Source organism: Gossypium hirsutum, chromosome A11 (genome assembly GCF_007990345.1).
Source record: "Gossypium hirsutum isolate 1008001.06 chromosome A11, Gossypium_hirsutum_v2.1, whole genome shotgun sequence".
Taxonomy (NCBI): Eukaryota; Viridiplantae; Streptophyta; class Magnoliopsida; order Malvales; family Malvaceae; genus Gossypium; species Gossypium hirsutum.
Genome location: NC_053434.1, coordinates 89,248,318 through 89,266,134, shown reverse-complemented (window position 1 = coordinate 89,266,134; position 17,817 = coordinate 89,248,318). Strand labels below are relative to the sequence as shown.

General features: G+C 33.3%; 1 protein-coding gene across 1 annotated transcript; it reads left to right on the top strand.

Moving 5' to 3' along the window:
* The first annotated feature begins 1,291 nt into the window (after nucleotides 1-1,291).
* LOC107956372 (blue copper protein) lies at nucleotides 1,292-1,869 on the top strand. Its single transcript, XM_016892064.1, has 2 exons — nucleotides 1,292-1,492; nucleotides 1,603-1,869. The coding sequence occupies exons 1-2, from the start codon at nucleotides 1,292-1,294 to the stop codon at nucleotides 1,867-1,869; spliced, it is 468 nt and encodes a 155-aa protein (XP_016747553.1).
* Nucleotides 1,870-17,817: the final 15,948 nt, after the last annotated feature.

Here is a 17,817-nt window from a genome sequence, read left to right as displayed (position 1 = left end):
TTGATGATATATTACGACAATTTAACTGTTGTCGTCATGGCTAAAAACAAAAAAAGTGGAATTCAAAGTAAAAATATCGACATTAAGTATTTAGCCATAAGGGAACGTGTTAAAGAAAAGAAAGTTGTCATTGAGCACATTAACACTGAGCAGATGTTAGCTGATCCTTTGACTAAAAACATGCCACCATACAAATTTAAGGATCATATTGTCACTATGGGACTTGTTCCCACCTTGTAAATTTTTGTTATAAGAACAATTATAATGAAACTCTATTAAGTTTGATGTTTCTCATATTTTTTGCGCACATTAATTTGATTGTTTCGAGAAATGCCACTAAAGTTTAGACCTGAAATCAACATTGGGTTTATTCATTAAGAAATTTGGGCTAAAGCGTTGAGGCATGATGCATTGTGATACGTGGAAGATACTACTCAAATTCTAAGAGAAAATATCGCCATGATTCATGCATTATGTTTTGACTTTAAATATTCATGGGCAATACAAACCAAGTGGGAGAATGTTAAACGTGGTTCATGGGAATAACCCCCACGTTTTCATTCCCACATTTTGCCCACTACTTTCACTTTGTGTGTTAGTGGAGTATGTGATGGGTGGTTTTTAATTGGGAACTACCACTATAAATACCTTCCAAGCCTGAGGTCCTTGATCACCAAAAATATTTTCTAAAAACAATTCCATCTAGTGAAGTTTTCGAGTGTTTAGAAGGCTTTAGCGATTTTGTGTTTTTCAAGTTTTGTGTTTTCATACTGCTAGATATGACGTCATCGTCGGCTGATTAACGCGCTCGACAAGTAGAGTTACATTGTCTACATTTGACATTTTGTTTGATTTTCCGTTGCTTAAATATTGTTTTAACCGTGATTTGTACTTACATTTTAACGGCGGTAACGAAGTGTATAGAAACTTGGAGCATATTTTAACCTTCAAATTTAATTTATAATTTGGAATAAGCAAATAATTAATCATGAAAACCATATTGATTATTAGTTGGTTGTAATGATATCATAATCATCTCCAAATCCTCAGATGATCCAATGAAATTTAATACTACTTCGACAGTACCGTCCTTGGATACAAAGGCTTAGCTATCTTTCAAAAGACAAATAGATGGGTATATATTGTTCTTAACTTGGATGTTTACGCTTTTGAGCCCAAAAATTAATTTTAACACTATAAATACTTACTTCCACCCTTGGGTTTTGACAGGCCTTCCATGCTTCGAAAATAAAAAAAATTAGAGCAACAAATTAATTTTTTATTAAATCAAATGGCTATTCATCGTTCGTTAGTTATTTTTGCAATAGTTGTTTTGATGACTCCGGCAATCTCACTTGCTACGAATTTCGTAGTTGGTCATGATGATGGGTGGAAATTAGGAATTGATTACGAAGACTGGGCTAAAGGCAAGCAGTTCTTTGTTGGGGACACTCTTGGTAAACTTTACCATCCAAAGCCTTTTGTTTCTTTTGTAATTCTTCTTGGGCTATAAATATACTTATGGATCAAACACTCACTTTTACTTATTTTCGTTGCAGTTTTTAAGTACAACGCTACAGTTCACAATGTGTAAAAGTGAAGGGAGATGATTTCAAAAGTTGCACTGTTCCATCCAACAATAGCTTGGGCTCATTCACTGGAAATGATACAATTAAGTTGGCAACCACCGGCAATAAATGGTACATTTGCGGCGTCAACGGCCATTGTGATGGTGGGATGAAGCTTAAGATCACAGTGCCAGACGGTATTGCCCCAGCTCCTAGCGCTGCTTCAACTTTATTAGCGACCAATTTCCAAATCTTTTTAGGAATGATTTTCACTATTACTTCAATTGTCATAGTTTATTAACTAAATTTATAGTCCCATTAAGTCTTCATTCGTACCAATTTAAAACAATAACAAAATCTTTCTTATTCTTCTCTTGTGATAAATGCTCAATATTTTGAAGCTTTGAATGAATAAAAATGATTTTTAATTATTTAATTGCTTAAATGTTGCTATTAGTCCTGGTACTTCACGAAAGTTGTGAATTTGGTCAAATACTATAATTTGGTCATTTTTAGTCCTTGTATTTTTTTTTAATTTTTAAAATTTCTGTTCTGAGCAAACGATAATTGTTAAATGCGTTCAATTAAGTTCAATTATTTTCAAAATTTGATGCAATAAATATATTATTATATATATAATGTCATGTGAGTTTGTTATTTCCATATATTATTCATTAAAAAATCAATTAACAAATTAATGATTACCAATTGCGTCTAAGGTTGAAATTTCAAAATAAAAAAAGTATAAGGACTTAGAATGACTGAATTGGGGAATATGGACCAAATCTACAATTGTACGCATAGTATAGGACAAGTAATTGAATTTAAACAAACATATCTATTTTTTAATGTTTGCGTCAAGACTAAAATTTTAAAATTCGAAAAGTATGAGGACTAAAGTTGACCACTTCGAAAAGTACAAGGACGAAAATTAATCAAATTAAAGTGCAATACTAAATCCACAACTTTCACAAAACACATGGACCAGTAATAGAACTTAACCTATTTAGTATTTAATAGGTAGAAATGTTTTCTTATTTTAGGATAAATCTCAAAAGCTAATCAAATATGATAATCTAATGTACTTGTACACATAAAAATTTGAATTTTGTTCTGTTTTCACGTAGTATTAACATCATTAGTTAAATGACACCAATTTACATTTTTCTTAATGCGAGTTGAATAAATATATTTATTCACAATGAAAATAACTAGATTTATTTGGTTTTGAAATGCTTGAGTCTCTTTGTAAGCTAAATTTTATATAATTATGCTATCTAATTGAAAATTTTAATTATACCTTCTTTTTTGCTCTAAAAAGAATATTATAGTTTTAAGAAATAAATTGAATGAAACAATAACTCAAATAACTGAATGGAAACTCTGATTTAGATTCAATTTTATAATTTTAACAACTGAAATTTAAAAAACTAATCATTAATAAATCTCATACCGTGCCAATGGTACGTTCTTACAACTTTAATACCAATAAAAAATTACAAACTTTAAGTAAGACTAAACTACCAATGGAGTCAACTTAAACCTTGAGGCATAGCCTCTAAGGGTGCCCCTCTATATACATGAACAACTATCGCACCCGTTACTAGAATCTAGTGGTGTATGACTTGGTTCCTCCACTCTATTCTCCGAGTTATTGTCTATCCTGCATACAAGCGATAAATCTTTATAAGTTCGGAAGAACTTAGTGAGATTCGTACATAATTATTCAGAGATGATTGCTTAAATTACAAGAAGATGAGATCCTTTGCACAGAGTTAAAATTCCCTGAATTTTGTAGGAAAATTCGCAAATTTCATTGGTGAAGCTCATGCCTTGCTTTTTTTCTCTTAGCCAATCTTTGGTGAACATAACCATAGATCTAATTACAGCCAAGGTCCATCTAAAAATACTCTCTCATGGGTCTTGACCATGTTCACCGTTGTTCCAAACACTCCTTATGTTAATCATGATAGACCTTTTCACTATTACCTCTATTCACCATAACTGCAGATCTTTACCTTGATCCCTTTAGGTCACATTGAAGCCTGTATGGGTTGGCTGTGCCATTCTGATGATTGCTTGCCTTTTTTGTAGCCAATGTTGATCCCCTTCCTTGCTTAAGGTCTCTTCCTAGTATCCTCCCTTGTAGAACTTAATTATGATGCTTGGTTGACTAAACAAACATCTATTTTCTCGCGGGCTTCCACACGCCATGCAACCTTCAAGCACTAATTCACATTAGTTCCCTCATAAAGGTATTCCAATTTAATTGATGGTTCCTAGCAGACTATTTTCTGACTTTATATCCCTTGACTGGTTACACTCTCGATAGAACCACATGGTCTTTCTAATGCTATATAGTCCTGACAAACCCCTACTTAAAATAATAATACCCTTCCGCCTTCCTTGCTCATTAGTCCTTGCATTTTTCCTCGTGTTACAAGATCTCAAACAGACATTGTAACACCCCTTACCCGAGTTCGAGGCAGGGACAGGGTACGAGGGATTATCGGACTTAAACATACACCGGGCCATAAAAAGTTTCGTTCAAATTAAAAACATTCATTCATATTCATAATGTCCCTTATATGGGCTTACGAGGCCCAAAACATACATTGAGGTTGGTTCTGGACTAAACAGACGAACTTTTTACAACACTTAGAAAATTTTCTAGTTTTGGAGAGTCACACGCCCGTGTGGGTAGGCCGTGTGGTCACCCACGCCCTTGTGGCTCGGACACGCCCGTGTTTGTAGCTCATGTAACTCTCTGTTTATGACGTCAGCAATATTTTAAGGTCCACGGCTAAGACACACGCCAGTGTGCTAGGTCGTGTCTACCACACGGCTGAAACACACAGCGGTGTCTCTATCCGTGTGGCCAACACTTAGGCTATTTACCAAGGCTTGGTCAACCTTAATCCCTCACACACTTATACAACATCAAATGCATAGAACATGGTATCCAATTAAATATTAAACATCCTCAATTATTACAAAAATAACATTTGCATGTCATCATACTTGTGTTTCTCATACTCATTTGGCCTTGCCTATTATAATACCACTTATATTTCTACACCACGGTTATCATCATACTAATTAACTTCAACGTAATTATAGAAAACAAGTATAAACACATCACACAAGATCTCGGTACATATAAGCACATGATCACATTTCAAGGTGTTAGCACATTGCACATGGATAAATAGGTTTACAAATCCATAACCAATATAAGCCACATCTCATGGCTATATACACTTGAATCATTATAAGACAATACATTTGGCCAAACCATTAAACACATAACACAAAGGACTAAGTCTCTATAGATGCCACTCACTTAAAAACATTCCCAAAATTGATAACTTAATAGTGTCATGCTGCCTCCAACGATCTTCAACCCCGAGCTAACCTGTCAACACTAAAGAAATGAAAAGGAGGGGGTAAGCTATATAGCTTAGTAAGTCCGTATGAAAATAATAAGCAATCTATTAACATGCGTCTACCAATTCTCACATCATGATCTCAAGGTAAAACAATCATAATTGCACTTAATTCCACTATTTATTCATATTCCAGCCAAGTTGTCTACGTGAGTCATAGTCACTAAATTATTGATAACTTGAGCTACAGAATTCTAAATTAAGATCCATTAAAAGAATTTAAAACTAGAGTAATATATATTTCTGTAACACCCCTATCCCGTAACCGTCGCCGGAATAGGTAAAGGGCATTACCGGACTTGTAACTCATGTCAGAACCGTAAAATTTTGAACTTTTTCTTGAAATAAAGATCATTCATTTAAATAAGTACTAAGCACAGCCAGGGATAAAATTTAAATTTCTCTAAGTAAACATTCAAAAGATGCCATTTTCGCATGGCTTATATACATTAACCAAAATATTCTTCCGCCACTAGTCTATTCTGTACATGCCATAAAATAATTCAAAACATAACAGTAACAAGCAGTGGATAGTAATAATGTGACTAGTTGCTGACGATCCCCGAGCCTGTAGCTTCCAAATGAGATCTATAAAACAGAGGAAACAAAGTAAACAGAGTAAGCATTACAATGCTTAGTAAGTTTTAAGCAGTGTCAACAGATAATAATCAAATTATAACATAGTTATTCGTATTTTTATTTCACTCTTCCTTCGGGCATACTATCCCTTTACCGAATATGCACATCTAATCATATACAATAGGCAGATAAACTTTCACATAAAAGTGAGCTCATGTGACATAGATATATTGTATAACTTCACATAACCTCTCACACTGATCCGATGTCACATAATCATAAGAATAGTCTCATAGATTGCTCACGTATGCATCACATAACTGCCTTATGATTTAGTTTAAATCAAGCTCACATATAAACTTGGAGTACATACCTGTTTAACCTTTTGCATTGAATATATTTATAAGCAATTCTTATTGCGAAGTCTTATAGCTTTAAACTCTACTTGGATTATCGGCGAGACCTTTAGCTCAGATGAAGTCTCCACACGAAGTCAGCGGGTCTTAACCCAGACATAGTCACCACATATGGTCATCTGGTCTTTAATCCCGGGTTTACATCATAGAGTTTCATACATATTTATTCACATGTTACAACATTCACATTGACTATCATATTTGTAATTCATTTACCTCATCAAATATCTAATAAAACACACCTTCCGCCGTTTGTCATTTGGCCACAATATATATACACATCTCATACATTTCTCACATTAGCCATTTGGCTTTACCACATATCCATCTCATACACATTTCGCATTAACCATTCGGCTTCCCCACATATATACACTTTCACGTTCATCACATTGGCCATTCGGCCTTATCACACATATGCATGTTCACATTCATCACATTGGCCATTCGGCCTTATCACATATATACATGTTCACATTCATCACATTGGCCATTCGGTCTTATCACACAAATGCATGTTTACACTCATCACATTGGCCATTCGGCCTTAGCACACAAATGCATGTTCACATTCATCACATTTGCCATTCGGCCTTAGCACACAAATGCATGTTCACATTCATCACATTTGCCATTCGGCCTTAGCTCATATATACACATTCACATCCATCACATAAAATCCTAAATCAAAATATAAATTTTCATGTATTCACATCACAATTATCCAAATATACTTCACATACCACATATACTTTCACTTTGTCTTGGCTGAATCTACATCTATCATTTTCCAATGAATAATTCAATTTCAAGCCATACTATCATTTCATATTCGAATACTTATAAACTTACAATTTCACAAATTTTAATATCAAAGATCCATCTAACACTCATATATCATTTTATAATATCACAATTTAGAATTCACGTATGGGTTTAATCAATAGCTTATGAGCAACTAAAACAAGTTTTATCCATGTTTACAACATAACCACAAATTCTCTACAAGCTTTTTTCCTGAGCAACAGTCGTTAAATTATTTGTAACTGGGGTTACGAAATTCCAAATTATGTGCCACAAATTTTCCATGAAAATAGACTCGTATATCCTCTATCCAAAAAATTTTCAGAATTTTTGGTTTGGCCAATCAATACCAGATTTTTCTCAAAGTTTCCCCTATTTTACTGCTTGACTACTCTGACTACTCTTCACTAAGAATTTAATTTCTCATTGTACAGAATTCAAAATGTGTTTTCGTTTATGTTGTTTGAAATTAGACTCATTAAGGAGTCTAAGCGTAAAATTTTATCTTATAATCAATTTTATACGATTTATAATGATTTCCGAATACTGAACAGGGGATTTCGGAGCCATTCTGACTCTGTCTCACACAACTTTGAAAATCTCATTATCGGCAACCCCTTTACTTACACGATTTCTTGTATACGAAACTAGACGCATCAAGCTTTAATTACATAATTTATTCAGCCTTTATCTCAACTCCCACAATTTATGGTAATTTTTCCAAAACACGCTACTACTACTGTCTGTAGCAGATTTATACAATTTACTCTGTAAAGTTCTCATTCACATATTTAAAACATAATATCATATATGCCGTCATTTAGAAAAGTCATTGACCTTAACGTATATACATAATTCATATTCACCCCGTTTTAAAGCTTAAAATTTACAAAGGAATCAAACTTAATTACTTAAGAACTTACCTCGGATGTTGTCGAACGATTTCAACGGCTATTCGATCACTTTTTCCTTTCCCCCATCCGACTTTGATCCTCTAAACTCTTGAGCTAAATCAAACAATTTACTTCCCAAATCAAACATAGTCATACGGCATCCATGTACATTTTAGAACCAATTCACTTGAATTAATTGCCCACTTAAGTCTCTCATCATTTCATTTTCAAATTTGTATATTTGGTAAGTCACATTAGACCATTATACATATAGCTTTGATACATTTTATACTAGCCGAAATGTACCATCAAGATATGCTTTACTCAAATAATTTACCTTGGCCGAACATGTACAATGTTTTGTAGCTTAATAATTATAATATAACATCAAGTACTCATTTACTCATGTGGCCGATTATATACTTAATACATTCTACAAATATGGTTACTTGTATTGACTAAATACCATTTTGTTTCAAGTTCAAAACTCGGCTAATACACCTATATACACTAGTAATCAAATACTAACATTTGCACTTCACCTTAATAGCTAGCTTAACAAACCTTAATTTAACATATAATTGTTCATAACACAATTAAAGCATCCTCTCCATTCCATCAATTCAAAACACATACATTACTCAATAATATTCAAAATCATATTCGACCTTAGTACACACTTGTTAGCCGATTTTTCTCCATTTAGCAACTAATGCACATATGTGCTCATTTGTTAGACTCTACTTCACCTAACTACCATTTCTCATCCAAATAACATGAACAACAACCATATTTCTCTTCTACTTCCTACCATGGCCGAATGCTCAAGACACCATACCATTTCAAATTTGGTCATGGGTTAAGCAAAGAGCTTAATGACTAACTCAAAAAAAAAATGCTAGAAATCTAAGAACCATCCTTGAACTTACCTTGATTTAGCTAACCACCATAGCTGAATTTTTTTCCAAGCTTTTTCTCTTCTAGTCACGGCAATGAGGAGCAAAGATGACAACTTTGGTTTCTCCTCCATTACCACATGTTTTATTATTCTTAATTCCTTATTTTATTTTGTAAACTAATAATGCTAATAGAAAATACATATTTTCATCCATGACCCATACCATGGCCGGCCACTACCTATTATAAATGGAAATTTGACATGCAAACCCCTCATTTTTTATAACATGCATTAATAGGTCCTTATAGATTAACCTATCACATTTCAAAAGTGTCACACATAAGTCCTATTAACTAAATTCACATGCAATTAACTAAATCGAAGCTTAAAACTTTCACACACTCATATTCACATATTTTAGACAATAAATATTATACTCAAATACTTCGGTGACTCGGTTTAGCGGTCCCGAAACCACTTTTCGACTAGGGTCAATTTAGGACTGTCACAATTTCTACCATAAAATTTCAGAATTTATGGATTAGCCACTAAGTACATTTTATTCTTCAAAGTTACCTTTCTTTACTAAAAATTAATTATCTCACAGTACGGGATTCAGATAAAGTCCCCTCTATTTCTCATGAAAATAGACTCATTAAAGATTTAGTAATATGAATTCTATCCCATAATCATTTTCATACAATTTTTAATGATTTTCCACAGTTAAGATAGGGGAGCCCATAATCACTCTGACCCTGTCTCACAAAAATTCAAATATCTCATAATATAAAAATCTTTTGCTTACACTGTTTCCTCTATGTGAAACTAGACTCAATAAGCGTTAATATCATATTTTATTTAACCTTCAACTCAATTTCTACAATTTTTGGCAGATTTTCAAAGTCGGACTGCTGCTGCTATCCAAAACTGTTTTAGTGTAAAGTTATGATACTAAGTTTATAACACCTTTACAAATCATTTCCACCATCATGGTAAAAATACATTTTTTTATACATCACAAGCCTAGACCCATAATCACAAGGTCATCAAAATTTTAATATCATAAGCATGACTTACTTATTTGCATCCTTACCAAAGGTGCATCATAAACCAAAATCATTTCTCATGAGTTTTGTGTACATACCTGTACCACTTCGTAACGTAATCATACATTATCACAACTTTGATATTATCTTTGAATTACCCGTCGAACCACTTGGAATACTAAAGGATACTCAAAATCAACATACACATAATAGGATGCCAAAGCCATGTCCCAAACATGGTCTTACATGGGATCACACATCGATGCCAATAGCGCAGCTACAGTCTTACACGAAGTTTCATAACGGTGCCGATGCCATGTCCCAAACATGGTCTTATACGGGACCTCATATCGATGCCAATGCCATATCCCAGATATGGTCTTACATGGGATCTCATACTGATGTCGATGCCATGTCCCAAATGTGGTCTTATATGGGATCTCTTATTGATACCGATGTCATATCCTATATATGGTCTTACACGGGATCTCATATTGATGCTAATGCCATATCCCAGATATGGTCTTATACGGGATCTTGATACTCATATGTCATGATATCTGTGTCTTAGATATTCTTAAGGTTCAACTGGGATTTCTGAAACACCAACTTTTGTCGAGTCGTCATTGAGACATCATGAATCAATTTCATAAAGATAAATTCAAATACATATACATTTCATGCAATATTTAAGCATTAAACATATAATAATAATAACAGGTGCATTATTTTCATACAAACTTACCTCGACACCAAAATGGCAAAAAGGGACCTAACCGTTAATTTCTCGTTTTTCTCCCGTTCTAGGTCTGAACCTCGTTTTCTTTGATCTATAATATCACATCTAGTCTATTTATTAGTCACATTAGTCAATGTGATCCAAAAATCATACTATGAAAAAATTACATTTTTTCCCCTAAAGTTCCATATATTTACACTTTTGCCCCTAGGCTAGTAAAATGATTTTCATTCGATTTCTTTGCACTTTAAGCCTAGCCAAATCATTTTCATAACTATATCAGCCTACAATTTCCACTAAATCACACTTTTATGACAAATTTATAACTTTTATAAATTAGTCTTTTTTAGCGTTTTCACCGAAAACTACTTAGTAAAAGTTGTTTAACATGCAAAAAACATTCATATTCCTCCATTAAACATCAAAATACACACATGTAGCACATAGGTAGATTTTTAAACATCAACCCTAGCTCAAATAAATGGTAGAAATAGATAGATCTTGTTACGGGGATTGCAAAAACGTAAAAATCATTAAAAACGGGGCTAGAATGGACTTACAATCGAGCTTGGAAGCTTGAAAAACCCTAGCCATGTTTTATCCATGCAAGTTTCGGCCATAGCTTGAAGATGGACAAAAATTGGCTTTTAATTTTGTTTTTAATTCATTTTAATTACTAAATAACCAAAATGCCCCTAGTTTAAAAAATTTCTATTTCACCTATTTCATGTCCGTTTTTGTCCAAAAAATTAACCAATGGTCTAATTACCATATATGGACCTCCAATTTAAAATTTCATAACAATTGGACACCTATAGCATGTAGAACTCAGCTTTTGTACTTTTTACGGTTTAGTCCTTTTGACTAAATTGAGTGCCCAAACGTCAAAATTTTTAAACGAAATTTTCTCAAAATCATTTTGTGAAATCGTAGACCATAAAAATATAATAAGAATAAATTTTCTTACATAAAATTTATAGTATCTAAACCTCTATTCCGACTAGGCCCAAAATGAGGCGATTACAACTCTTCCCCCTTTAGGGATTTTCGTTCCCGAAAATCTTACCAGAAGAAGTTGCTTTCAACTCTTATGAATTACTTTCACAAATTTCTCAGAATCACAAATCATATCAACTACAATCCAGATAATATCTTCCTTTTTAGAGATAAAATAATCTTGATACGAAGTCTATAGCAATTCTAATTCTTAATCACTCTCGTACCATCACTGACTATTAGTCCTGAGTATACTTGGTTATCGACTTTTATCTGTTAGCAAATCGGCATCTAAATACAGATCCAAAATATCATGTAACGTACGCAATCACTAATGCATCCACTTTACATAGCTGCACATCTTATTACTTTTGGAATAAACAAACGTGTTACTACTGAGTCTTGTATAAAAACTTCTATACAAGCTCCGGGTTCATCTGTTCATAACTTTCATTCTCAGGACAATAATAATAACAGGAATCAGGTCTGACTTGAAATCTGACATTAGAAGTGATCTCATTCTGAACTCATTTAGATTACCCCACGCTGTCATATTTTCTGAGCTTCTCAGTCTCGCAAAGAAAACCTTGCTTTAGCAGGTAATATAGTTATAATTAGACCATCATCAAATAAGATCAATCAAGTAACCTGTACTCACAAAAATTAAACAAAGATTTTCCATCCAGGTATCTGTAACTATAACTGCTTTCTCCATGATTAATCGATAACTACTCAAAATCTTTCGATATCTCAAATCATTTCCACTGTCTTAAACTTAGATCTTTCTATGCCATTAGATACATTAAACTCTTGAGATCTGGGAACATGTGACAATCTTCGTCGAACAAACAATGTCATCAAATTCTCAATACCAACATAATAGTGATCGTCTCTAAATCACTAGTCAAACTGTTCTTTTTAATGTGACATTAACCGTCTGAAAAACGAAACCATTACTTTACATTCTAGTAATAAAACACATACCAATCTGTTCGATAATGCATCACTGAAATTCATAAATTCATTACTTAATTCAAACTAAACTTGGAACTAGAGCTTCGGTTAATAATACCTTCAACTGTTTCAGCTTTGGCAACATGCAACAGACCATTCAAATTTTTACATACTATAAATTTATCAAGCAGAACAACTTTAATCATGATAATATTACTCGATTAGGATAATCCAATAGACATATCTCTGTATCATACTTTCTAGAATACCATTTCTTTATTCAGACTACCCGTTTACATACTCGTGAATACACAAAATTTATTACCGTACTCGAAGATACTTTAAATACACGTAACTTAATTCATATTTCCATTGACTAGTTCACTTTGACAAAAACAACTAAGTTGATTTCAACTGTCGAATAATAACATATCAAAATACTCTTTTCTTCATGCTGATAAAGCAACTTATGCACATAGTCTTTCAATTTTGTCTTAACATGTTAATCGAAGGTCTTGCAACCATATTAACTCAAGGAAACAGAATATCCGATTTAACTCATTAACTTTAGTCAGGCTTACCTGAGGGAAGAGATCCATCATATAATTTTGAGCTTGTGCTTTCATTATTTATACCTTTGCAAAAGTCAATTCCTTTCACAAAAATCAGAGAAATCCAGACACCAGAATCACCCCATTCCTATTGTCAAATCCATAAATATAATCATAATAAACATAGTCATCACAAACTAAAGAACATACTTTAAAGATGAGCCATGTCCGATAATTTACACAATAAAGATAATAATAAAACCCAAATATGCTATCATAACAGAAATTTCGAGAACATAATGCATAAGGAAATAATTATAAAGATCAGGATGATCCCTCAGAGAAAATCAGAAGAAAAACACTATTTATCAGCTCTGGACTTCCTTTGTAACAGAGATAATATAATTTCCGTATATACACATAAGACAAAGCATCATCCAGTAGAAATAGAAGAATAACCTAACATAATTTTTTACCATCGTCTTTTCCCTGACATAATAGAATAAAATCCCAAAGAGATAAGAAAATGTCGATTGTAATTCAAACAGATTCACAGTGCTTTCATTTGACACTAGAGTTAGTCAACATACTCATAAAATAAGATTTTCATCAAAAAGAAAATGATCATATAAACTCCTGAGGATAATTGAATATATGGAACACCCAGAAAAGTCATCATAATTTACTCAATCACAACTATTACACACAAACATCTTTACAACTCAATTTTCATTTCTCTGACTAATTCTATTATCATGAACCCCATAGTATTCCATTCATTAACGAAAACCAATTCGGGAGGAATTTCAGCAACATACCTTTAGACTTCATACCCAATTGAATCAAATAGCCAAGGCAAATTTTTTTCGTTATCCATGACCTTACATGATCTGTAGAATATTTAAAACATTCCGATATTTCTTCCAAAACTGTATTCACTTTCCAAACTATTATAATCTCTATATGCATTACCAATTATTTCACCACTAAACTCTTTAGTTTCATACTTGTGAACTTATTCAATATAATTCTCATGAATTTTTGTCATAGAGCATGTAACACCCCTAACCCGTATCTGTCGCTGGATTAGGGTTAAAGGCATTACCGGACAAATCAAAATATTTTACAAACAATTCATATACTTCATTCTCAAATCATAATCAAATATCAACAATAAGTTCCTTACTTAGGTTAACGAGACCTTAAACATACTTTAGAAAGGATTTGGGACTAAACCGAGCACATACCAATTTTTTTTCAAAACTTAAAAATTTTTCTAAGTTATAAAGATCACACGCCCGTGTGAACAAGCCGTGTGAGGACACACCCGTGTGTCAAGACCGTAGCAAAACAGGGCATACGTACTGACTTCACCACACAGCCACAAGACACTCCCGTGTGCCTTAGCCGTGGTCGAAACTGACTTAGGTCACACGGCCGACCACACGCCCATGTGTCTAGCCTGGTACCCTTCGAAATGGCCACACGCACCCATGTACCAAGGTTGTGTGACTCCCACGGCAACCAGACGTGCCCGTGTGTCTAGGTTGTGCTCGAGACTGACTTGAATAGCTAAATTACAATGTCGAGACAAACGCCCATGTGCTCAACCGTGTGGGGTGAAATTAGGCTTGGTTTAAGCCACATTTCCCACCTATCTCAAGCATTCCAAAACCACAACATTTTAGCATTGTTTTCATACATTCGTAGGCAACCAAATCATCCAATTTATATATATTTCATGTCATTCAAATACCATCCAATTTACTACTCAATTTCACAACCAAAACATACCTAATCAATGTACCAAAATCATCACAACTTACATAAGTTTCAATTACATAAACTCATCATTTTATCACCTACTTCATACCACAAAACTTGCCAAATCAACATTCCATACTCAAACCATCACATGTACATTATATACATCATATGACTTACCTATAAAACAAATCATTTAGGCCAACTTAAAAGGCCATACATACCATCATTTACAAGTCAAACCCCATGGCTAGATATTCACATCACAAAACATACTAAATACTTTTAGCCTATACATGCCATATATCGTATATAAAACTCTCAAAATGGCACCAAAAATAGATGTCTGATAGTATGAGTGAGTCGCTGATGATCCTAAGATCCGAGCTAGATTTATAACACTGTAAAACAAAGAATATTTCACACTTAAAGCTTAGTAAGTTCATGATATAATACATTTAGCTCATCAATCCACTAATTCAATCTCTTAACTAACACCTAATATTACTCAGCACATTACTCATAATTATTCAAAGTTATATCTTACTATCATACCACAATATCATCAACCACATAGGTTCCATACATACCTGTACCATCATATTCTTACCTATCACATTTATCACTTCAATGCTCGACGCATAATGTCATTCAATCATCTTTAGATGTTCTTTAAACTCGCACACTTAGTGCCAATTATTTATCCAAAGCTATAATATTATCGCACACTAGTGCCATTTCATTAAACCAAACTTATATCGATATCGCACACATAGTGCCATTTATTCAGCCATGGCTATTATATTCTCGTACACTCAGTGCCATATTTAATAGCAGTAGCTATTTCATTTCTCGCACACTTAGTGCCTCAAATTCGATTCACATTTCACATACTCCAACTTATCAATCTCATTTCTATTTATTTCATCACAACAAACATTATACAAACAAAATGTATTATACACGACTTACTTCGAGCGTAAAAACGATGATATTAGTCGATCAATTGAGGACTTTATTTTTGCCTCGATCTAGGTCTGAATTTCTCCTTTCTTGATCTATATGTATTCAAAATTAACTCATTTAATCACCAACACATTCAATTTAATACATATACACATCTTTGGGCATTTTTGCACTTTAGCCCCTAAAATTACACATTTTGACATTTTAGTCCTTATTACACAAAACATCAAATATACAAAATTCATCAAAACCATGCCTTAGTCGGATTTTCTTATGATCCCTATCAGCCCATATTTATCATTTATCTCATATTTCAACCCCTCAATTTACACTTTCTCAATTTAATCCCTAACATGCACTTTTACTCAAAATCACTTTACAAAACATGTATATCAAGCACTAAGCTTTCATAATTCACCATTTAACATTACAAAATTCATGAATTCATCAATGGCATCTCATCAAATCATCAGCAATTTCACAAATTTAAGCATGGTCTAGCTAGAACACTTAACATCGATCACAAAAATGTAAAAATTATCAAAAACTGATAAAATTACATACTTTAATTAACCAATGTGAGTGTCGAACCCTAGAACTCTTATTTTCTCTTCTTTTTCTTTGTAATTTTGGCAAGAAGAAAGATGAACACTTAAAATTCATTTTGTTTTATTCATATAATGTTTATTAATTCATTTACTAAAATAGTCTTTATTAAAACATATAATAAACATATAATAGTTGTCCATTAATGTCCACTCACCATTCAAATGGTATAATTTCCATGCAAGGACTCTTATTTTAAAAGCCAAAGCCAATTTAACACCTTTAACAAAATAGCATGCAACTTTTGCATTTTCTGTGATTAGGTCCTTTTATCAAATTAAACACACAAATGATAAAATTTTCACATGAAACTTTCACACATGTCAATTCACATATTATAAGCACGAAAAATAATATTAAAATATTTTTTTGACTCAGATTTGTGGTTTCGAAACCACTATTCCGACTAGGGTCTAAACTGGGCTGTTACAAAGCAACACTGGTAAGGGGGTGAGGTCGTAAAGCCTTTAACTTGACTCTCATAAATACACACATATGACTTTGCATTCATCATTAACATAACATCATCCTAATCATATAATTCACCTTAGGAAATTTAACATACGTATTTATCTTACACAAACTTATCAGTTGCATTTATTCAAACAAGTGTACATAAACACACATTTCGTCAATTTTTGAGTAACTTTACTTATTATATTCACGTAATCAAACAAGTTAGGCACATGGAATCATATGAATGCCAAACAAACATGGATGAGCTGGTCATAACATAAACTTTCATCTCGTACATCATCGCTTACACATCATAAACGTTTATTCATACCTTTATAAGTCTCAATTCATCATAAATGTACTTTACTCAGATACTTTAGTATCAATATCAACATGGTCGGATGTAGCTTGGTTGGAGAGTATCTCTGTCAAAGCGAGATAGATCTCATCCGCGTCAGAAGACATCACGCTATCATAGATTATTCGGCATGTACAGATAGACTCTCACATTATGCTAGGTTAGTCTGAGAATTGACTAAACCATAGCTCTGATACCACTAAATGTAACACCCTTTACTCGAGTCTGAGGCTAGGATAGGGTACGAGGCATTACCGGACTTAAATGTACACAACTATGTAAAATCGGGCCATAATAAAATTTCACTCAAATTAAAAACATTCATTCATATTCATAATGTCTCTTATATAGGCTTACGATGCCCAAACCATACATCGAGGGTGGTTCAGGACTAAACCGATAACTTACGAACTTTTTACAACACTTAGAAAATTTTCTAGTTTTGGAGAGTCACACGTCCGTGTGGGTAGGCCGTGTGGTTACACAAGTTCGTGTGGCTCAGACACACCAATGTCCTCGGTCTATGTAACTCTCTGTTTACGACATCAGCAATATTTTAAGGTCACACGGCCAAGACACTCCCGTGAGCTAGGCCGTAGCCAACACTTAGGCTATTTTCCAAGCCTTGGTCAACCTTAATCCCTCACACACTTATACAACATCAAAGGCATAGAACATGGTATCCAATTAAATATTAAACATCCTCAATTAAGTTACAACATGATATTTTCATGTCATCATACTTGTGTTTCTCATACTCATTTGGCCTTGTCTATT